The sequence below is a fragment of the Myotis yumanensis genome, unplaced genomic scaffold, assembly GCF_028538775.1.
Source record: "Myotis yumanensis isolate MYYU_CA2020_CCGP unplaced genomic scaffold, mMyoYum1.0.hap1 SCAF_8, whole genome shotgun sequence".
Taxonomy (NCBI): domain Eukaryota; kingdom Metazoa; phylum Chordata; class Mammalia; order Chiroptera; family Vespertilionidae; genus Myotis; species Myotis yumanensis.
Window position 1 is genome coordinate 9,732,695 of NW_027223759.1, and position 22,149 is coordinate 9,754,843.

Sequence of the window (22,149 nt, forward strand, 5' to 3'; positions counted from 1 at the left end):
GTGCCCAAGGCACATAAAACTTCCATTTCCCAAAGAACCCGGTCTGAGGACCACTGTGTACATGATACAGGCCCCACACCTGGGGTGTGCCTGGGGGAGATGGGGGTTGGGGGCAAACTACTACGCTATTGACAGCGGGCCTGTGATTCAGGCACCTGTTTGAAGGATGGGAATAGGGACCTAAAGGAGAGAAGAAGCCTGTATAACCAGGTCAGAAACTTCCAGTGCACACCACCAAGCATGTCCCGCCCCCCACGCTGCTCTCCGGTGACTTCTTTCTCACCCCAAAACGGCCTCAAGGAAGACGTGAAGCAGATTTCAGCCGTACAAAGTGTTAGGGGAGCAAAGGGTGGCCTGCTCAGGTTCAGGCTCTGCTCCACAGTCTCACTCTGCCCACGTGGGCTCGTTTCCAGTGGAGCAACCCAGGTGATGAAGGGCCTGGGCAGGGTACCTGGCAGGCGCCCTGAGACAGGGAGAGCATCAGGGGAAGGGAGGTCTCTTCCCGAGGGTGGGAGGGTGGCAGACAGAAACAGACAAGGTCTGGGGCCTGGAGAGAGGGCGTGTGGAGAGGGATTAAGTCCCCCTCACACGCAGGGAACACACCAGGGGCTGCACGGCCCGTTCAGCCTCGCATCTCAGTGAGGCACGAGGAGGGCCAAGAGGAGGCTGTTACCAGGATGTGGATCACTTGCTCCGGGTCCAGTCCCTCCACTGCAACTCCATTCACTTCCACCAGCTTGTCTCCGGCGTATAACAAACCTAGGCAGCCAGGAACACAAAACAAAGAAGGGGACAGAGATATTGGCAGAGAGAGAGGCACCTATCCCACAGCTCTGTAACGAAGTCGCTAGCTCAAGCATGCTCTGACAGTTCAAAATTGACTGTGAAATACAAGTGCTAAAACTAATAAAGCGACATGGCTATTCTGTTTACACCACCACCGAAGTGCAGGAGAACTGCCTTCTCCCACTTCTCCGCCAACCCTGGGTATTGACGGATGGTGGCATCTTTATTTTTGCTAATCTGGTGTTGTAAAATGGAACTAGAACACTGGTGAGGAGATAACACTGCAAGTAAAGATGTCAGGGTCCCGAGGAAATGATAAGTGGGAAGGAAAGGGGGGACACCTCAAAAGAGACCCTGTGGAGAAACGCGGGGGTGAGGATGAGGCCTTGAGAAATACGAAGGAAAGCCGTGGGACTGCGAGGGAGAGGAGACAAGAAGCAGGACGATGTCGATGACCAGAAACCAAGGAGGATGACAGTTTTTAGAAAGGCAAGGTCAACAACATCACATGTGCTGGAGAGGCTGGAGGAAGGGCCAGTGGACCTGGCAACTAGGAGATCCTGGGGGTGGTGACTGTAAGGATGTTGGGGTAAAACCCTGTGCCAGGTGTTGGGGCCACGGACAGTGAGGACAGGGGGCAGCAGGGACAGAACTGCTTGCTTCAGTAGCACAGCAGTGTAAGGTCCATGGCAGAAAGAGAGGGCCAGCGAAAGGCCTTGCAGGATGGGGTGGGGAAGAGCTATGCCTTTTGAAAGCAGGAGGACTAAGTGAAGAGTGAAAGTTGGGAACACAGAGTGAGGCCGACCTGGACTTGAATCCTGACTCAAATTGAGCAAGTTCGTTAATCACTTTGAGCCTCAGTTTCCTCATCTGTAAAATGGCAATGATAATACTTACCTTGTGATGTTGCCATGAGAACTGAGAGAACACTATTATGGAACCCAGGTGGAGGAATCAGTGAAGGAGGAACAGGATTCCTCTGGAATATTTATTCCTTCTTTGTTTAGTAACCAAGCAATGCAATGGCACTTATTACAGCCCCAACCTTAGTTAGGACAGAGGACTTTTCCGGCCACGAAGACTAAACTATCAAGCGTGTCCTAGTTTCCGGGCCCCACTGTACCCTGCGGTTCCAGCCTACCACTCCTCTCGGCCAGCCCGCCGTGGATGATTCTGGCCACCAGGATGTCCCCTGTCATCTCGTGGCGCTTGATGGTAGCTCCCTGGGGAGAGAGTACAATGGAATTCCTCTTTCAGCTTCGTGACCATTCTGCTGGCTTCCCTCAGTGGAGCTCTGGTCTTTCAGATGAAGGCATTCATACCAAGCAGGGCCCTACCAAGCCATCAAAAGGGAAAGGCCGCCCTAGCTCAGTGGTTTGGCTCAGTGGATAGTGCGTCAGCCTGCGGACTGAAGGGTCCCAGGTTCGATTCCGGTCAAGGGTACATGCCTGGGCTGCGGGCTTGATCCCCATTAGGGGACGTGCAGGAGGCAGCCAATCAATGATTCTCTCTCATCATTGGTGTTTCTATCTCTCTTTCCCTCTCCCTTCCTCTCTGAAATCAATAAAGATATATTAAAAATAAATAAATAAATAAAAGGGAAAGGCCATTCAACGTCGGCCCCCTGAGTTCTCTAACCACACAGATATAAACCATATTTAGATCCTTCCAAAGATAAAGAAACCTCCCACAATTACAACCTAATCAATGGGGCTATTCCTAGAAAATCAAATGGGTGCCTTACTTAGCTTCCCATTAATGGGAATGAAGGGGGGGGCGGGAGGGAACTTAGGCAAATACATTGGAATTGAGTGAAATATTTGTACATGCCAGAAAGCCAAATAATCAAATATATGTCTTATCTCATAGCTCTTTCAAAAAAGAAAAACACTGCACGGAAATCTTTCCTCGTGGAAGCATTACAACATGTGATGTGCTTGAAGCCACATGCAAAAGTCCCTAAGATCCGGGTTAGCCATTATTACTGTGGGTGTCCCTCACATGCTGAGTGCCTCAGACTGTGCCTGGGAGCACAGGCAAGAATATGGCCAGGTAACCTCTAGAGATCATCGAGTTCACCATGAACCCCGGTATAATTCTAACTGAAATTATAAAATGGTTGTCTTACCAGGGGCTGTTGGTTCTTCACCAAACAAACAATCCTCATTGCTTCCTCACCCTCGGGGATGTTGTCCGGCAGTGGGGGCAGAAGGGGCTCAAAATCTTTCTGAGCCACAGTGTCATGGGCACTGAGCAAGGCCTGGGGACAGGGAAGGACAAGGTGAACCGGCGTCACACATGGACACAGCCATCTAGGAGACAGTGACTTGATACTATGTAAGACACAATGACAGCCATCAACACATACATGCCAGGTGCAGTTCTAAGCATTTTATAAAGTGGATGGGCTCAGTCTTCAGGATACTCTGTGAGGCAGGAACACTTATTGTCCCCATTTTACAGGTAAACAAGCAAGACACAGAGAGGTTAAGCAATACTTAATATATTCTTTCATCTCTGTTCAAATGTATTATTCTGTCACGTTCTCATTTCCTGGAAACCCATGTCATCCATGGTGCTCCTATGACCTTCAACCAAAAACAACTTTTCTAATATTTTCCCTAATGAAGGCAGAATAGGGGGGTGGGGAGGGCAATCATCAAAACACCTTACTTGCTTAACCTGTCACCAAAATTTCATGTGGAACAGGATGAGAAAAAGTAGTTCCCTGGTTTAAGGTATGATAAAAAGTTCCTTCTAACGACCCACTATGTTCAACTTTCCATTCCACGGGGTGGGGAGCAGTCCTACAGCCCTGCCTAGGTATGTGGGGCAGAGCTTCATTGGAACTCCGAGAAAATTCTCTAGGGTTATCTTGTGAAATAAAATTTTTGACTCATAAATTCCATTGCTCCAAATGCAGACATTCCCCTGAAGTCCTCATGTGCTGATAAATTGACCCCAAAATCTGACTTTTCTTCTGCCATCAAATGTTTTCCATATACCCTCTGTCCCCATAGAGCTAATCGTCACTATGCTGTGGCTCCTACATACCTTCACACACTTTATCCAAAACTTAAAATATTCCCAAGATGGAAAGGAAGGATGCTACCTTGGTTGCGCCGGAATTTTAGAGGCTTTGCAGGGAGGGACATAAGACACCATGGAAAGTTCTGGATGGCTCTTCGTAAATACGTCAGGCTTGGCTCATGACTGACGCATTGAGCCGCTCAAATCTGACTCCTACATGTTTTGATACAAACGGCAGGTCACCCAGGTACGGCAACAGGACATGTATTCAGAGAGCACATTTTCCAGCACATTCTTTCCTTTCCCTACTTTGTCTATGTGCCAGGTGGGCACGTCTCGTCCATTTAGCAAGCACTTGCCTTAAAGTGCGGAGCCTGGAGGATTTGTCTCAGCTCCTGGATCTCGGGGGAGCCAGGGGCTGCCTGTAACATCTCCACCACCTGGTTGATGACAAGCATACACTGTGAAATTGTTTAATGTGGGAAACAGCCGGCTAGCTTCCTCCCTTCTGGTAAAGCTCAATGAGAAACCCTCGGTGGATGTGTAATCACCCATCAGACTTCCCCACGAGCGCCTTTGGTTTCTTTAAAGAAGCCCTGTGAGTAAAGGGCATCCCATTCGAGCTCCACTGCTCTGTGGACTACAAGCCACCTCACCTCATGGGACAGCGGCAGTGCCTGGGAGGTGGCAGGAAGGAGTTTCTTCCCTTTAAATTCCTGGAGGCAGTCATAAACCTGCAGAGGGCGGCGGTGTGAGAAGGGCGTGTCCATCACAGACCTGCTGACATGCTGGGGGTCAGCAGCTCCAAGGGAAGGGACAGCCTGGGAGCCGCACAGCAGCTGGACAGCCGTGTTGGCCTCTGATAAGGGCTCTCCGGTTGTCAAGGAGAAGTGACGCCAAGCTGGGTGGTTCTAACGCTCCAAAGGCTCCCCTCCTGGTTGCCATGGGAAAGTGACCTTCCCTAACTGGTTTCACTGAAAAAGACTCCAACTTTTACTCTTGTTAAACCAAGAAAGAGAGGGGTTTCTAGGACTGAGACCAATGGCGACTTGGGGCCAGACCCCCGCAAGGCCCTGGGCTGGGCACAGCTGGGCAGATGTGAGCTCTGGGATCAGGGTTCGCCCGAGAACGTGAACAAAAGGCCAGGCACACAGATGCTTATCTGCACTCCACTCTTATCTTTTGTTTGTTCTCTCCTCCTTCCCTAATTCTCCAGTAAAAGTTCATTTATAAAAATTCCGACTTCGTCTCTGCTGACCCTTAGGAGTTTTTTCCAACCAGGACCTAGGGTTGGGCCGAGTCCACCAAGGCCCCCCTGGCTCCAGTGCAGCCCTTCGTCTCATTGTAGACACATCGTTTCTCTTATGGATGCAGAACCGAGACCAAGAGGCCGGTGCAGCCCAGTCTCCTCCCTCCAGAGCTGGAAGCTGCACTTCCTGCCCTGCCTCAGGGCCAGTGCTCACTGTCCGAGACCCACTAGGCTGATGCACTGAGGCAGGAGCGTCAAGCACAGACGCTCAGTGTGAGAAGGGCAGCGCCTTCAGTGACACACAGCTCCTCCAGGAGGAAAAGCACCCGCAGCAACCAGGTGGGGCTTCCCCAGCTTTCCTGAGATCTAAGTGATAGATAGCACTGTGTAAGCGTAAGATATAAACGTGGCTGCTTTGTGATCCCAGGGCCCTCAGGGAGAAAAGAAAGGAGCTGCCATACTCTTTACCATCTAAGTTAGTTCCTTCCTAAACTAAGAGGTTTGTTAGCTCTCTCTGAGAACTGCCCTCTAAGAACTCTTCCTGCTTGGTCAGCTTGGCTCAGTGGTTGAGTGTCGACCTATGAACCAGGAGGTCACGGTTCGATTCCCGGTCAGGGCACATCCCCAGTGTGGGGTGTGCAGGAGGCAGCCGGTCAGTGATTCTCTCTCATCATTGATGTTTCTCTCTCTCCCTCTCCCTTCCTCTCTGAAATCAATAAAAACACATTTAACACATTTAAAAGAGAACGTTTTTCCAAGTTGGAATTTCCTGCCAGGGACACACGGCCCTGCTGGGTAGGCGGTTTCTGCCCCCAGGATAGGCCAAGGCTTCTGAGCGTCAGGCGCACCTTTAGCAGAGCCTGCAGCCACGGGGAGTGGAGGAGGTCGTACAGGAGACACAGTCCGCTCATGTCTCGGCTGTAGAACAGATTCAGCTCTTGCAGCACAAGCCTCAGAATTTGGGAGAGACCTGGGAAAGGCAGAGGGCAGTCAGGGTGGCAGGCAGGTGGAGGAGGCAAGAAGGCGGTGTGCATGTGAAGGACAAGTCAGCCGGGACGTGCCATGGGGGCTCAGATGGCACCGAGGGGTGGCGATGACACTGGATTTAAGGCCAGAAGATCTGCCTTCAGGCCCTATTCTTTCACTTGCTCAGAAAGTCACCGAACTACCTGGGACCCAGGTTCCTGTGGCAAAAAGAGAGTATGTTAGCTCTCCCATAGGGTTGCTGCCAACGCCTGATGAAATAAGAGGTCATATAGTACACAGATGGAAGATATTGTGAGAGCAATATTGCTTTCATTCTCCCCAATCTTACCAGCCTTTGGCTTATTCCAAAATGATCTAGTTGTTTTCTGGGTACTCCTTCCCTAATTCAAACAGAGAGTCATTTGTCTACCCTCTCTGAAAATGCTTATTGAAAGTGTGATTGAAAAACTCTAACTCCCAATAAGTTTTTAATACACATCTCAGGATTCCACTGCTTAAAGGGGCTGACCAGATTTTCGTGAATGCTCGGTTTTTTATAAGTGTTTTCATAGAAGTTCTATTTGACGCAGTGACATTTTGAATGTGAGCAAGTTATGAAGCTCTAAGTTTAGGTAAGACACTGGGTCAATATCTTTCCTTCCTGCCCTGAAAATTACTTAGACTTATAACCAATACAAGTGGTAGGACACTCAAAAGTGTACAGAACCCTTATAGGAATCACAGTAAATCTATCAGAATTTTACCCGTGTATTTGGTCACATGTTCAGAGTGATGGTATCAGACCTCCCTAGCTTAGAAACAGGATCCGGGAGCCACATACCATCCTCGGGATTGGATGGCGTAGAACGCTTCAGGTCCTCCTTGTCGGGCGGGTCTGCGCCTTTGTCTGAATGTATCATCCTCCCTCCTGAGCTCCCAGAGAGAATCCAGGCCTGGGGAGCAGGTCAATAGACAGCACACCGCTCACTCAACCACGCTGGCCACGTAGCTCTTGGCGCCCTGAAATACATTTTCAACAGCACTTACTGGGCGAGCCAGGCCTGTGCTACACAGGGATCCTCAGCAAACACACAGAAAATTCTTGCACCGTGGTCCTCTTTGACCACCACTAGTTATGCAGAAGAGAAAACTGCTATTTTATAAAACACTCCCTCTACGGTGCCCTTTGCCTAGTTGCTTTTACCATCACTCAGAGCTTAGAAGCCTCCCTGGCCTGACTGACTCAGGAGCCCTGTTCCCTCTCATTGTACCAGAGTCGTGTGTTACTGCTGAGCCACACTCTTAGAATTTACTTTCTATATTGCTTTAGGCAGGTTTATTTATTTTTTAAATTTTTTAAAATATGCTTTTATTGATTTCAGAGAGAGGGAGAGGGAGAGATAGAAACATCACTGATGAGAGAGAATCATTGATCGGCTGCCTCTTGCATGCCCCCTACTGGGATTCAGCCCACAACCCAGGCATGTGCCCTCAGCAGAATCGAACCCGGGACCTCCTGGTTCATGGGTCGACGTTCAATCACTGAGCTACACCGGCTGGGCTGCTTTAGGTAGGTTTAATTTCAAGAAACAGAATCCCAAAACAATAGTGGCTTAACAGAAGTTTATATCCTGCTCATGTAAACTTCCAGAGGCGGAGACAATCCCGGGCTGGTCGGGCAGCCTTGCTCCATGTTCTCAGAGGGTTCTTTCCACTCAGCCCTCCACCACCCCGGGGGCGGTGTGCTCCTCACCCTCCTGCTCCAGGTGGTGGCTGGAGGCCAGCCAGCAGGCCAGGGGGAGGGGGGCTTGAGGAAATGTGGGCAGGGGAACGTGCTCACGGCTTTGAGGAAGTTTCCCAGAAGGTGCCCTTCACAATGAAGAATCGCCTCATGCCCCCTGTAACCCTCAAATGTCCACTGACTTTCATGTGCTGGAAGAAAGCCTCTGTAACTATCTGAGCCTACAACTCAACTTTTCTTTCTTTCTTTTCTTCTCATCAATAGACAAGCATTTAGTTAAGGCCTATTTCATACCAAGTCAGTAATTGCCACGAGGGAATTTTTCAACTTTTCTTTACATATAGATACAAAGTACTTTTGCACCGTTTTAATATACACGGAATCTTCTGGAATGCTACTAAATGCAACTAAACCACGTAGACCAGAAAGCCCAGAGCTGTACCTTTAGCTATTGAGAACGGACAGAAGGGCAGACAGGTGGGTCCCCGGCATTGAGGACCACTCGGCAGGGTCTCTTACCTGCGAGACTGCAGACACGCAATGTTGCTGGTATCAAGGGAAAAGCTTTATCGGGAAATTAGCTGCTTTCAGCTGCCAGTCACCTCGCTGTTCCAGATTAAATCTCTGCACATCCTCTTTGATTAAATCCAGACGCCTAACCATTCAATGACTCCCAAGTCTCCCCTGTCACAAATCTTAAGTAATCCTTACACTGAAGAGTCTAGTAATTTCTCTCATTTTAAATCTTCCTGTAGTATTTTCTCTCTCATTGTCAGCACATTGCTAACGGTTAAAGATTAAGACTTGTGTTGAGTGTTTCAGGATAACAGACAACCCGCAACAGAAGATAGCACTTTATTTTATTGGAAGGGAAAACTGTGGCGATACCTGAGAGGAAGCCTAGTAACCTTACTAATTGTCTCACGCTATGGTGAGAGAACAATGAAAGACAGCAGTTCCTTCTGGAAGGCCCCCCTACCAAGCTACTGCTCTGAACTTCATGGTTCGCCCATCCTCTGTCTCAGATTGGAGCTACTTCTTTGTCTGAACATTTCATATTGCAGGGAGGGGGGAGAACTTTGAAAGCAGGCATCACAAAGCAACAACAAAACAACAACAACAAACAGGAGAAAGGGTACTGCTGACAGCAAGGCGAAGGGTAAAGACCAAATAGCGATTATAAGGTTTATCAGCCCCTTTATCCTAAAGTAACATATGGCTCTCCACTGTAGATGAAAATCCAAGCTGGGAATGGGATACATTTGTGAATGTTTTATGAAAAGCACTTAATTTTATTAAAAGTTTTTATTTTCACACTAGCCAGTTTGGTTCAGTGGATAGAGCGTCGGCCTGTGGACCAAAGGGTCCCGGGTTTGATTCCGATCAGGGGCACATGCCTCGGCTGCGGGCTCCTCCCTGGCCCGGGGCCTGGTCAGGGAGCATGCAGGAGGCGACCAATCGATGTGTTTCTCTCCCAGCGATATTTCTCTGTCTTTCCCTCTCTTCTACTCTCACTAAAAATCAATGGAAAAACATCCTCAGGTGAGGATTAAAAATTTTTTATTTCCAACTCTTTTCACTTTGGAACTTTTAATGCATGACCTGTATGAAATGACATCTCTGCAGCTGCAGGAGCAAAGCGCACTGGGAAGTTCCAGGTTCGAGACTCAACTCTAATAGGAAGTGAACCACAGCCACTCCTTGTCTGTAAAATGGGAATCAGCAGGGTGAGCATTCATCAGGGTGAGGTCCTTGCAAATTGCTACAGACATTGGCCTGGAGACTTAGGGCTTTTCCCCCAAGAGAACTGAAATTTTATAATTTTAATATGCTATTTGAAAAGTATAAATACAGTAAGAAGAAACTAATGTTAACAGGGTAGTTTCATTCATGACTCCAATAAAAGGATGAATTGTAACATGTTTTTTGTGTTTTGAAAGAATTAAGACGGCCTACCAGCATTTTAGAACTTCTCTATGGGTCTCAAGTTCTTCTCTGTCCATTTCCACAATTATCCCAGTCTCTATCTCCTAGGGGGTCAAAGGCATTCAGTACAATTACCTTTACAGGTCAAATGTGGAATTTACTTAAAAGTCCAAGCATTCCCTAATGGAAATGAAAAGTGTTTAACATACACTGATCTTCCAGCACCGTCCCTTGGCAGCAAGCAGGCCCACGCGGGCAGAAAGCATCAGGCTTCTTGAGAAGACACTACAACAAGGAGGTGATTGACTAAGGCCTAATATTTCTAACCAGGATTTTAAATTCTCACTCCTCCTTTCCCTGGATCTGTTTAAGGGAGAGAGAAAAAACAAACACAAAACAAAAACAAAAACAAAAAAAACATAAAAACACAGTAACTATCAAAATATGCCTTTTATTCAAAGAAATAACAGTCTTCTTTTAAGACCCTTGTCCTCGGGTTAATAGGATCAGAAGGTTAATTTGTCCTTTGCCACCAAAGGTGCTATAATTATAATTAAGTTTGTTTATTTTAAAGAGAGATGTCTGAGACCCTAGAGGAACCTCTGAGGCAGATGACAATGTGGGCACCAAAACACAAAGCCTGGTTTCTTTTAAAATTGTAGTCTGCCCTGTGTCATTTCTTTTGCAATCAAAACAACCTCATAAAGATGAATGTCTTTTATTATGAAAATTGCTGTTACATTACAGCCAACATTCCAAAACAGTATTTTAATAAACACTCGTCTTGATTATAAAGTAGAGCAAAAACCATGATCCTGTTAGCATCTGCTGATGTTTAACATAAATCAGGAGGACACTCCGTACGCTTCCCACGTGTGCAGATGAGATGAGGAAGAGCACCTATGTTATCCAAACAGCTACTAGTGTTACTTGTACAGTATAAACCCACCACTTACAACTTAAAAAAAGCAAAACACTACGACGTTGAGGTGTCACAATACTTGTGAGATGGGAAAAGCCGAGCGCGTTTCCTTTTTCTTCCCTGTGGGTCCCCTGTGAGGCACAGGGAAGCACACTAGGTCAGGGATGGATGCAGGGCTCCGCTTCCCTGTCTCCTAGTCTTTGCTCCACGGCAGCCTGCATGCAAAAGTCTTCGCCTCATTCCCAGGCCCCAGGCACAGCCTTTGCCTGTGGACAGGGGAGGATCCGCAGCAGCTCAGAGTCAGTGTTGGAGTCCAGTGTATTCACCCTGTAGCACTCATTGTAAGGAAACCAAGGACAAGATTCCTATGTTCTTTTACTCAGGAGGCAGAATCCTCCTATTTGGACACGATCCTTGTTTGGGGTTGGAATTTGTTGGTCATTATACTGAACCTCTCTCCTATGATGAATACCATGGTGGAAAAGCTTAGAAAAAGTTAAAACTGCAGTTTAAAAGTTCCTCTTGCCCCTGTCTCAGCAAAGCAGCAGGATGCACCCAGGATTGCAAGGAACCTAGGAGGGCAGAGTGTGGTAACCGTCGTTTCGAGAACAATCTGCTTCTTGCAAAAGGGTCTGGGGTAACTGCAGGCAAACCAGAAACTCAAAAATGTCCATCGACTTCCTTAACATGAGACTCTTCCTGACGGTGTGGAGCAGCGTACCCTTCGCCGAAGGAAGGGATGTCCTCTTTCTTCAAACAGTAGTAGATGAGAGTTGGGGAGCTTAACATAGACCAGGGACTGGTCCAATCTGAATTCTACCTCCTTTTCGATCTTCTCTTTAAACTGTACAGTCTTTTCCTCTGGGCTCAGAGCTCTGATCATTAGTAAGGCTCAGAAATAACCAAAATAACACAACATCCTAACTTCAAGACCATTCTTTTTTGCCACTACAGGAAGGTGCCAGATGGTGCTATAACACTCTGTAGAGATAATCCCGTTGTTAGCTGTTACGCAACCTAGTTAAGCTTCTCACGCTGGATCTGGTAGTAACATGCCTGCAAAAAATAAAAACAATTTCAAAATTTACTTTGAAAGAAATTACATAAACATAGCAACGCACATGGGACTAAAGAAAGATTATCCCTTATTCATTCTGATGGCCCAATAAAATCAGTTGCTTTCATTTTCCCTGTTCTCTTCCAGTCTCCGATCCAATGTCTATATTGCCTAGCTATAATTAATAGAAATATAATTTTATGCATTTCCCTCTAATTAAAAAAAAACACAAAACTTTTTACAAGCTGTATAATATTCTTCACTAAGTAATACTATAATTTGCTAAGCCACTATTAATTGGACATTTAGAGAATGCTGCTCATTATAAGATACACAAATAACCATGATCAGAATCATCATGTTTGGTAAACATGCAGATTAAGCATCATTCCACACCTATGAGTCAGAATTTCTAGGAACATTTTAAAAAAGCATCCCTTGGTGATTCTGAAAGTATCCTGGCCTGGAGTTACTCACACTACAAACAACACCTCATCCAAATAATACATAATGTTTCCCATTCTTTAATTATAAATCTCCAGGAGTAGGACTACTCAAACTCCACAAACATTTTTGATGTTGTTGACATCAATGTTAATAACAGCTGTTTTCCAAAAGGGTGACTAATGTAAGTGTAATAATTCAGCTTCTTCTTTGGTGATATGTTTTGAGATGCTCTTCAATAACATAGGTAGTTAATAAGTCATTGGTGGTCAGTATTTTCCCCAGTTCCCACCGCCCTTTTTCAGTTTATTTAATAAAAATGGTATTTCAGTTGAAAAGTTAAAAAATTAACCCAATGCAGAAATCTGACATTAAATTCTAGTTTTCCCCCTCATTTTAATGTCTGCCTTTCCTTCTTTCTCCCCTTTTCTATCTTTAACCCTAAAGCACTTGTAATTTGCAATACTGGTGATTCCACCTGATTCCACTCTCCTTCCAAAATTCTTAGTAAGCTATCCCATGACTTTACCATTTATTTATTTATTTATTTATTTATTTATATTTTTAAAATATATTTTATTGATTTTTTACAGAGAGGACGGGAGAGGGATAGAGAGTTAGAAACATCGATCAGCTGCCTCCTGCACACTTCCTACTGGGTATGTGCCCGAAACCAAGGTACATGCCCTTGACCGGAATCGAACCTGGGACCCTTGAGTCCGCAGGCCGACGCTCTATCCACTGAGCCAAACTGGTTAGGGCGACTTTACCATTTATGAAGTAAACTTCTCGTTTCTATTTTTTTGTCTGATGTTTCCATTTTTATATGTGAAGTTTTCATTATAATGTCTATATGGGAGCTATCCCTTCCACTTAGTTGCTTATTCCTGTAACAGTGATATACTATCTTAATTATTATAATTCTGTAACATTTTACTAACTGGAAGAGTGGGCCTATTCTCCCTTTCTTTTTTCAGAAGAGTTTTTGTCATTTTCTTTCTGTTGTTCTTCCAATAAACTTCAGAATGATTCTACCACAGTCCAAGAAAAATTGGGGTGGGGGAAGCAAAATGACTTTCAACAATCCCTAGAGAGCCCAGATCAGAGAACCTCATTTGTACCTAGTGGCTACAGTAACACCTGGGGGGAAAGAAGATGCTGTTCTTATTCATTCTCTACATACTGCCTGCTGGTTTTACCTTAGTTCCACTAAACAGCCCAGATACTTTTTAGACACTATGAGTCCTTCTGTTTCTTCTCTAGGATTACATTTATATAGATGCTCTACATTTATAAAACTTTGAATTATCAATTTATAGGGAGATTGGGTGATGAATAATTTGCTTTAATATTTTAGAGAATAATTGACTGATTGGTCAATCTCCTTAATATATTATCATATTTTAAAATATTAACAACTAGAGGCCTGGTGCACGAAATTCGTGCACTGGGGGGTGGGGGGAGAGGTTCCTTCAGCCCGACCTGCGCCCTCTCACAGTCCGGACCCCTCACTCCTTACTGATCCACCTGCAGCAGAGGCGGGAGAGGCTCCTGCCACCACCACTGTGCTCACTAGCCGGGAGCCCAGCTTCTGGCTGAGTGGCACTCCCCCTGTGGGAGCGCACTGACTACCAGGGGGAAGCTCCTGAATTGAGCGTCTGCCCCCTGGTGGTCAGTGCACGTCATAGCAATCGGTTGTTCTATCGTTCGGTCAATTTGCATATTAGGCTTTTATTATATAAGAAGATATGTGCTCTAAAGGCACTTAATGTTTGCATTAAACTTATATAAAGAAGAAAACTGGCTAATGACAGATCTGTAATATGGTAATTGAAGGGTAGATTTTAAGGTAGTATTAAATAACACCTATACTTACCTTCAAGGTAGTGAACATTATGCCCTGTTCCCCATGCTGAAGATATGGGTCCATTAGATCCTCAATGAGATGTACCTCAGAGCCTAAATTCCTAATCCTGCCCAACGAGAAAAAGATACCGAATCATTTCTTGTACATCTTCCTTCTGAATCTATTTGAGGGGGAAAGAAAGAATAGCTCGACAAAGAGGTAATGACATAGTGGAATGGTTTAATAGAAATAGAATTTTTTTAGTGGGGGGGAGCATATTCCTGTCATCAGTTCAAAAAAAGCAAAAGGCATACATGTTAAAATGAGCGGTCACTAATATTACAGTCAGAAAGACTGGTCACCTGGCCCGTAGCACCACATATAAGAAAACAGGAAACAGGTCGTCCATGGACCACAAGAAGTCCTCCTGCAGAGACGCCAGCACGCCCTGAGAGATCTCCTCGAAAGTCTGCTGGATGACTTTCAGTTTGTCTGATGGGGTAAACGTTGTGCTGTTGGGGGAAAAAAGACAAAAATATACCTGGTAATTTTCTTACTGGAGCCATTTGCTATTCATTTTTTGAGAGTATTCCCTCCTGAGGTACATCAGGCACAATGAGTCGCTGGAAGGGGTGACCTCTGTAACCCGATGGTTCTCTGAGAAAAGAAGCTTCCAACAATCTACGATTCACCTGGAAGAGTTCACTAAGTCACATGTCATCTCCTTTCACCAAGTGGATCTTATTTTCATATTATGTGCTCTTCTCTGAGGAAGTGTAGCGAATTTCCATTTGGCTAAAGATGTGATTATATAGGTAAGTTTCTGGGTAGGCGCTCCACTTTTGACAATACCAGGGCTTTGTAGAGTGAAAGGTAACAGAATGTCTCAAAAGAGCCTTTCTTATCTCCAGGCTGTTTTGACAACATCTAGGAGGGGAGGGGCGCTTGGAGCTTAAGTAAAAATAAGATCTCATTAATATCTTAATAGACTAACCACTACTTTATGTGTTTTTTCCCAACAAATAAGAGATTACCTGATCTGCTGTAGACATTCCACGGCTGAGGCAAAACAAGCATCTTTTGTGGTTGGCAAAACCTGCAAAAAGAGTATTTACGAAGCTCAATGAGAAAAGCTATTTTTTAAAAAAATATATCTTTATTGATTTCAGAGAGAAAGGGAGAGGGAAAGAGAGATAGAAACATCAATGATGAGAGAGAATCATTGATTGGCTGCCTCCTGCATGTCCCCTATTGGGGATCAAGCCCACAACCCAGGCATGTGCCCTTGCCTGGAATCGAACCTGGGACCCTTCAGTCTGCAGGCCAACGCTCCATCCACTGAGCCAAACCAGTTAGGGCAGAAAAGCTATTTTTTACAGTAATAATAAAACAATACCGATGGCAGAGTGCAGGTCTTTGGTGAATAATTCATGCTTGGGTACTATTCTACCAATGTAAGGTGGAAATTTCTAGTATCTCAAATCCCCCATTCCAAAGAAAAGCACAGTTGCTAAGGAAACTAAAATCTACTATACCTTTTTAGTCTCTCCAAGGATTGACAAGGTCACTGGCCAAAATTTCCTGCAATGGAATCCATACTTTGTCAATACAAGTTGTTACTTGTGGTAAATTAATCACCATAAAAACAGGTGATGGCTATATTGGCTTTCCTGTCCCCATTTAAAATAACTGTACCACAGACAGGTCAAGTTTTAATAAACATTCCAGAAGTAATTTAAGGTCTATCATGTCCCTTATGGATCTGTTATTCTATACTCTAAAATCCCTATATATTATGAATATGACCTAACAATGGCCAAAATATTTCCTTTACTCAGTCTTATTTATCTCATTTTTACTATTAAATTACTCCCCACTGAAAAGATTTACTTTCCAATTCAGGTTTAGTCTCTTTTTTGATAGCACAAATATATAATTATTGGGCGTTGGGGTGATCAGCCTTACTACAGCATAAGAAAGCATAATCACTTAGTATTCTCCTGGAATAACAAGAAACAATGCCTTTCAAAAAAAGAGCACTGTGAAAACTTTTAAATTAGAAATTATGTATGGGGGAGAAGGAACAAGAAGAGAAGGAAGCATGCCTAAGACTGAATACAATTAGGTTTTTAAAAAAATATGAATGTATATATATTTTGCTTTAAAAACTGCAAAATATCAGGTATGATAACTTATATGTATATAATTTGATATATATATAAAGCATGCACACACACAAATAAAAAATACGTTCTAAAGAACAATGGGGTCCATACCCATCTTCAAAAATAAAGATTGTTAAATATCACTATTTTGTGAAATATGACAGATATGCAAATAAGTGAATAAACTGTAAATTGTATACATAATTAGATATCAAAGTACTCAATTCCTGATAATGGTATTTCCATTTTAAATTAAAACCACTTGATTCCACCCATCACTGCTGTACGTACCTCTGCACCCCAAGGAAGCCCAGCAGAGCAATATCTGGCTGCTTGTTCAGTCGCAGAACACACTCCCAGTAAACGTCCTCCTCACGGTCGTTCTCCAGGGCATAGAGCATGAACAATGGTGGGTAGAGCCGAGGCAGGAGCACGGGAAGCAGCAACCCAGAACTGGTTACCACGTAACTACAAACAGTGGAGAGGGAGAATCATTCCTATTAAAACTCAATGCAGAATCCAAGTTGAAAGTAGATATGGGAAATTCTGAGGAAAGGAGCAGCTATGATATTACTCTATTTTCACATATGGAGTTCACATGAGGAGCTTAGCCCCCGAGTTTTGTCTTGGACCAACTGTGACCTCTTTTCGTAACTCAGAAAATCTAACCGGAAACCGGCGTGGTTTCCACTGTGAGATGATTTCTCGGTGATTATTCTAGGTCAGCATGAGGTGGCTCTCCCCAGCAGCCTTTGTGCCCAGTCATTTGCGGCTGCACTTTCATGAACTTGAGAGCTAAATGGAACCTCGGAGATCACCTGTCCAACCACATCACTTTAGAAATGAGGAAGCTGAGATTGAGAGAAACCATCTTTTCTGGCGTCATTTGGCCGCCACCCCCTTTCTTCACTATCTCCACCAAGTCCATTTACCCCGGCTCTGGGGATTCGGATCTGGAATCTGACTTCCCAGTGCAGAAGGATTTCCTTTCTGTGGGCAGAGGAGCGGAGAGAGGAATGGTGCTGCCCTCTTCAGGAAGCTCGGGAAATAAAAACCTAAGGAGTAATAAAACATATAATTACAGAATTACACCTCCAGAGAGGCTGAAAGAGTAAAGACATATTCCCATTATCTAATCTATTTAAGGACCTATGAAATCAAACTTTATATCAATTAAATATTTTAGTTGTCTGAGCTTCTTAACTGATGCTTCTCACAGAATAAAATTAAGAGTGCTGATAATGAATAATACCACTAAAAATCTTCATGTGCTATGGCTTTTTCCTGTCTAGTTATTTAAGAATGAAGAATTCCGATCTTTATGTTTCTTTTATTGGAAAATCCCATCTGAGGTCAATCTGCATAAACTCTTCGAGCAGAGACCATTATTCTCAGAGTATAAATATCAGTGGAAACTAAATGTCCAACGTTAAGGAAAAAATGAAAACTCAATTATTATAGTATTTAAAAAACTTTTTCATTGAATTTATTGCGGTGGCAATGGTTAATAAAATTATATGTTTCAGGTAAAAATTTTCAATATTTATATAAAAAGCCAAGTTGCTGAAAAAAAATCTTCAAGTGATTAAACTGCCAAATTGTTGAGGATTTTTTTCTAGGCTCTGAATTTGCCCTACATTTTATCTCCAATCTCAAATGGTAGGTTTTACCATGAACAAGTTTACTGTCCTCTTTATTTTTATAGACTTTAACTGTGACCCTTGCTCTTTAAAGACAGTCTGCAATCTTTCTATTTTTGTAGACTCATCCCCCTAATTTTATGGTTGGTAAAGCTAACGAAGGTCAGGAACTTATCTTCATTATACCCTTGCTAATGTCAGAGAGGAAATGCTCACAACCCAGTGGTCGTTTAGATCACAATGCCCCTAAAAGCTGAAACATTTCCACATATATTTAAGAAAGTTTTCTGGGACAAATTGAAAAACTTTTGCATAATTATTTCAACATAATATTTTGTTGGCTTACACCCAGTAAATGATCTTGAATGTCACTAGTTCCAGATTTGCTTACTGCCTTAAAACTTTCCAAAAATGCTTACTCGCCCGCTTTCTAACCTCCTTCAGAGTCTCTGTTCAGATATTACCTTATTAGTCAGGCCTCCTTGACCTTCTGTTAAACGGCAGCATCTTACCCCAGCCCCATCCTCTTTCCCTGTCGCATTCATATTGTATATTTTATCTACTCTGTTCCCACTACAATGTAAGCTCCAGGACAATACAGAGTTCAAAAAAGTTTTGTGTGTGTTGTTTCATTCTGATAAATTCCCCTAGGAGCTAGAATCGTGGCTAACACAGAGATGCCCTCGATAAATATTTGTTGCGCAAATGAACAAAGATGATACTGTTGTCAAGGAACAGGACATAAATACTCAGGGACAAAACTTCATGTTAGACTTTATCTTCTTTGTGATGGTACCTAGAGATGAAATCCAAATAAGACTACTCTATTTCATACCAAAATTACAGTTAAATAACACATTTATTTTAGCCTTGTATTATACTTAATGAGTAAGAAAGACATAAAGGAAATTAATTCACAATGGCAAAGGTTCTTCTTTTTTTTATATTTATAGCATAAACATAAAAGTAAAAATGTACTTTCATGATTCAATCTATTTAAGGATCTCTGGCACAAAACCATTTTCTTGATGAATAGTTTCTGTGATAAAGGAAAACATTAATGATTCTTCACAAAGTTGTAATCTCTAGATTCAGGGCAAAGATACCCAAACATGAGTATAAACCAGTATTCCACAACTTGCCACCTTTTCATGGAAAGATCTCTTACCTCACCAGCTGGAAAATTCGCTTAAGGTAGGACTTAATCTCCTTCACAGCCTCCTGCAGTAACCGGCGGTTGGCTCCCACACCCACGTACGTCATTCTGTACACAGCAACCAGTGTCTCCACGAGCCTGCCCAGGGGGTGCATAGGAGTGTCACAGGCCTGAGCAGGGAGAGAATTAACAAAAAAAATACATAGAAGCAAAACCAGGACTAGGACAAAAATGAGCAGTGAGTAGATTTGGATGATACGTGTGGTTTTGCATCATTAATCCACAAGCCCAGAGCAATTTTGACTCTAGTTTTACCTTTATTAGATATTTCTTGATGTCATCATATTTCTCCACTGAGAAGGCACCAACATGCTGAGGAATGAATTCCAAACTCTCTAGTGTCTGAGTCTGTGAACGACTTAGTATCTCTGGACTATAAAAGGGAAAAGAAAGCCTCTTGTGAATTTCACATCAAGAAAGCAAGATGATTGTAATGTGCACGTAAAACACGGTTTGACAACTAAAGGATAAAATGGAGGATCTAGAACAGCGTCTGCCCCAAATGAGCACATATACGGCAACTGACCTGCTATTAAGTTTATGTAACAGTCATTCAAAGCAGCATTTAAGGTTACTTCATAACAACAAGAAATTAAGGAAGATTTTACTCCCCTATAAACCATGGTGTTAGAAGATACTATGTCAGCCTGAAGAAAAAACTGGTGATAGATTTGTCATTGATGAGAGAAAAATGGAATAAAAGGGAAAGGAAGAGCGAAGGAAAAAAGAAATCAAATCAGAGGGCAAAGGAAGAAATAAAAATGAGCTCAAGAAGTAAGGAGATAATGAGGATGCTACCGCAGGTGGTGAGGCAAGCACATTATGGGTAAAGGGAAGCTCTGCACCAAGAGGCTAAGACCAAACACACTACTTATAATCCGCAGAAATGTTTGGTAATGGCGCTCTATCACTAGATTATAACCAATCAGAAAATAGAAACAATACACGATCATTATTTTTACACTATTTTAGAGATACAAATAAGATATGGTTTTATGTAAAAGTTCATTCATCCTCACTCCTTGGGAACATTCAACAACAGCTCATCAGGGTTCACTGGAGACCTAAAGTGTCCATGCCCACAGTAACCGGCTGTCAGTGAGGGCTGGCCATCTGCAGCACACACAAGGGCAAGCCCAGTTTTAGTCAATTCTGGGAGTTTCTATTTCTTCTACTGATGGAGTAGAGGATAAAAATCATGACCTTCATGAATGAAACACTATAATCAATTCCCATTTATCCCAAATACAGAAAAAAAGACCCAAACTTAAATGCTCAGCAATGCTTATGGAAGTTACTGGCTAAGTTAAAAAATAAGGATATGAAAAAGGGCAGATGGAGAAAAGAAAAGCAGGAGAAAAGGATAAGAAAAAGTAGAAAAAGAGCCCGGCTGGTGTGGTTCAGTGGTTGAGCATCGACCTATGAACCAAGAGGTCATGGTTCGATTCCAGGTCAGGGCTGGATCCCCAGTGTGGGGCGTGCAGGCGGCAGTCGATTAATGATTCTCTCTCATCATTGATGTTTCTCTCTCTCTCTCCCTCTCCCTTCCCCTCTGAAATCTATAAAACATATATCTTTTTTAAAAAGAATTTCCTCAAGACTTTTAGCTCTTGCGAGCTTCCCGTCATGGCTTCTCAAGCAGCTGGCATTGCCCTGCCACAGAAGTAGTGGAGGCTGGAGCATGAGAAAATGGAGGAGAGAGAGCAAGCCCAGTGTATCTCCTCCACTCTCTCTGAGCTTCAGGAGTCTCTTTTTCGCATCTTGAGCCAAAGCAGAGGGTCTTTTCTGGATCTCTGTCAATCTACAGTAACACAGTGCTCGCTTCAAGGTTTCAGGTTACACTGTGTTCGGGGGGAGGGATATTTACGGTAAAAACCTGGTAAACTCATGACTGGTTCAATGGTCCTTTGAACGCAGATGTTCTTCCCCAGTACACTAGCTGATACTTACTTTTCAGTTTTCAAATAGCTATCCATGTATTCGGTGTGGGTTTTACAGCTGAGTTCAGGAGAAGATAAGGGGGGAGAGGGGGATGTTTTATCACTCTTACCCCCCCAAGAAAGTACAGCATTGACTTTTAAATTAAATTATATTTTTAAGGGAAGTGTGGCAAGCCTTGACTACTCGTGGGCTTTAAGTTTCATCTTCCTCCCATGCTCTGCCCTGTGCTGGGCAGGCATTCACCCACCTGTCTCTGTGTTGGCGCCGGTTCGCAGTCAGGGCCACAGCAATATTTTCCCATGCTTTCCAAACTTCCCCTTGGCCTGGACTTTCACAGCCCAGCTGATGCCAACATTCATCAAACACTGCTTTCCACTTCTCATCAGCCGGCACGGCCAGATTTCCTAGCTTCCTGCTATAAAAAGTCATACCACGCTTTTATTAATCACCTTTCTTGTGCAAAAATCCTAAAAAGAAACTAATACACAACTGGGAGTGCTTCTGTGACAACACTGCCTAGATTTGATGGTGGTTCTATTTTAAAAACACTGAATACAAATTGTAAAGAGATGGTTTTTAACTACTTAATGTTCATCAGACACTAAAGTCTATGAATTGTTAAGTACAAAGCACACAAAAAGGGTTCCTTTGCTTTCTCCATTTACAGAGTTGATTTTGTAAAGTTGATTCCTGTTAAAACAAGGACTTTCTGTGCTTTGCTCAACTCATGATAGGAATGGTGAAATGCGTGGAAACTGGGTTCTAATAATACTCTAAGAATAAACATGTATCAAGTTCCCATCAGGACAAAGAATCTGAGATGCTACCAAATTACAAAAACAAAGCTAAAGCTGGAATCAATAAAGGAAAATATACACATGCCAAAAACTTGTCAGGAGAACATAACATAACTTAGAGACTTAGATTTTAACTTTCTTTTCCATGTGTGCAGAGTATACTGTTTCACTTGTTATATGTATACATGCCTGATCTTTACTTTCCAAATCAAATTGTGAAAGGGTTCCATTTAAGAATGCCCTCTCTTAATCAACTTGGGCACCTGCACCATTAACAGCAGTATTATTCCCACATACAGAACTTTCATTTTAAACTTCAGTGCTCTAAGGCTTTAATCTAAACCAAGACTTTAGATTTCGCTATCCATAGTAGTGTCAGTTGACAATTCAAGGTTATACTTTGTTAAAAAAAAAAAGAAACCT

At 43.4% G+C, this 22,149-nt stretch overlaps 2 protein-coding genes across 6 annotated transcripts in view; both read right to left on the reverse strand.

The window, feature by feature from the left end:
• The window catches only part of MPP4 (MAGUK p55 scaffold protein 4), a 29,016-nt gene extending 22,065 nt beyond the window's left edge, over nt 1-6,951 (reverse strand). Inside the window, exons 1-7 of the mRNA XM_070423276.1 lie at nt 6,873-6,951; nt 5,914-6,035; nt 4,473-4,550; nt 4,176-4,256; nt 2,915-3,046; nt 1,928-2,009; nt 674-759 (exon numbers count right to left, since the gene is read on the reverse strand). Of these exons, the coding sequence (XP_070279377.1) occupies nt 674-759; nt 1,928-2,009; nt 2,915-3,046; nt 4,176-4,256; nt 4,473-4,550; nt 5,914-6,035; nt 6,873-6,951 (660 nt within the window). The remainder of the gene's footprint in view (nt 1-673; nt 760-1,927; nt 2,010-2,914; nt 3,047-4,175; nt 4,257-4,472; nt 4,551-5,913; nt 6,036-6,872) is intronic.
• Nucleotides 6,952-10,129: 3,178 nt separating this feature from the next.
• ALS2 (alsin Rho guanine nucleotide exchange factor ALS2) overlaps nt 10,130-22,149 on the reverse strand; it is a 56,489-nt gene continuing 44,469 nt past the window's right edge. For 4 of the 5 annotated variants that reach the window (XM_070421848.1, XM_070421850.1, XM_070421851.1 and 1 more), the window contains 10 exons: nt 21,177-21,344; nt 19,244-19,361; nt 18,941-19,098; nt 17,065-17,187; nt 16,424-16,600; nt 15,503-15,548; nt 15,002-15,063; nt 14,330-14,479; nt 13,998-14,094; nt 10,130-11,676 (listed from right to left, as the gene is read on the reverse strand). In XM_070421848.1, the coding sequence (XP_070277949.1) occupies nt 11,638-11,676; nt 13,998-14,094; nt 14,330-14,479; nt 15,002-15,063; nt 15,503-15,548; nt 16,424-16,600; nt 17,065-17,187; nt 18,941-19,098; nt 19,244-19,361; nt 21,177-21,344 (1,138 nt within the window). In that variant the 3' untranslated portion in view covers nt 10,130-11,637. The remainder of the gene's footprint in view (nt 11,677-13,997; nt 14,095-14,329; nt 14,480-15,001; nt 15,064-15,502; nt 15,549-16,423; nt 16,601-17,064; nt 17,188-18,940; nt 19,099-19,243; nt 19,362-21,176; nt 21,345-22,149) is intronic. The other variant, XM_070421853.1, reaches the window with a different exon arrangement.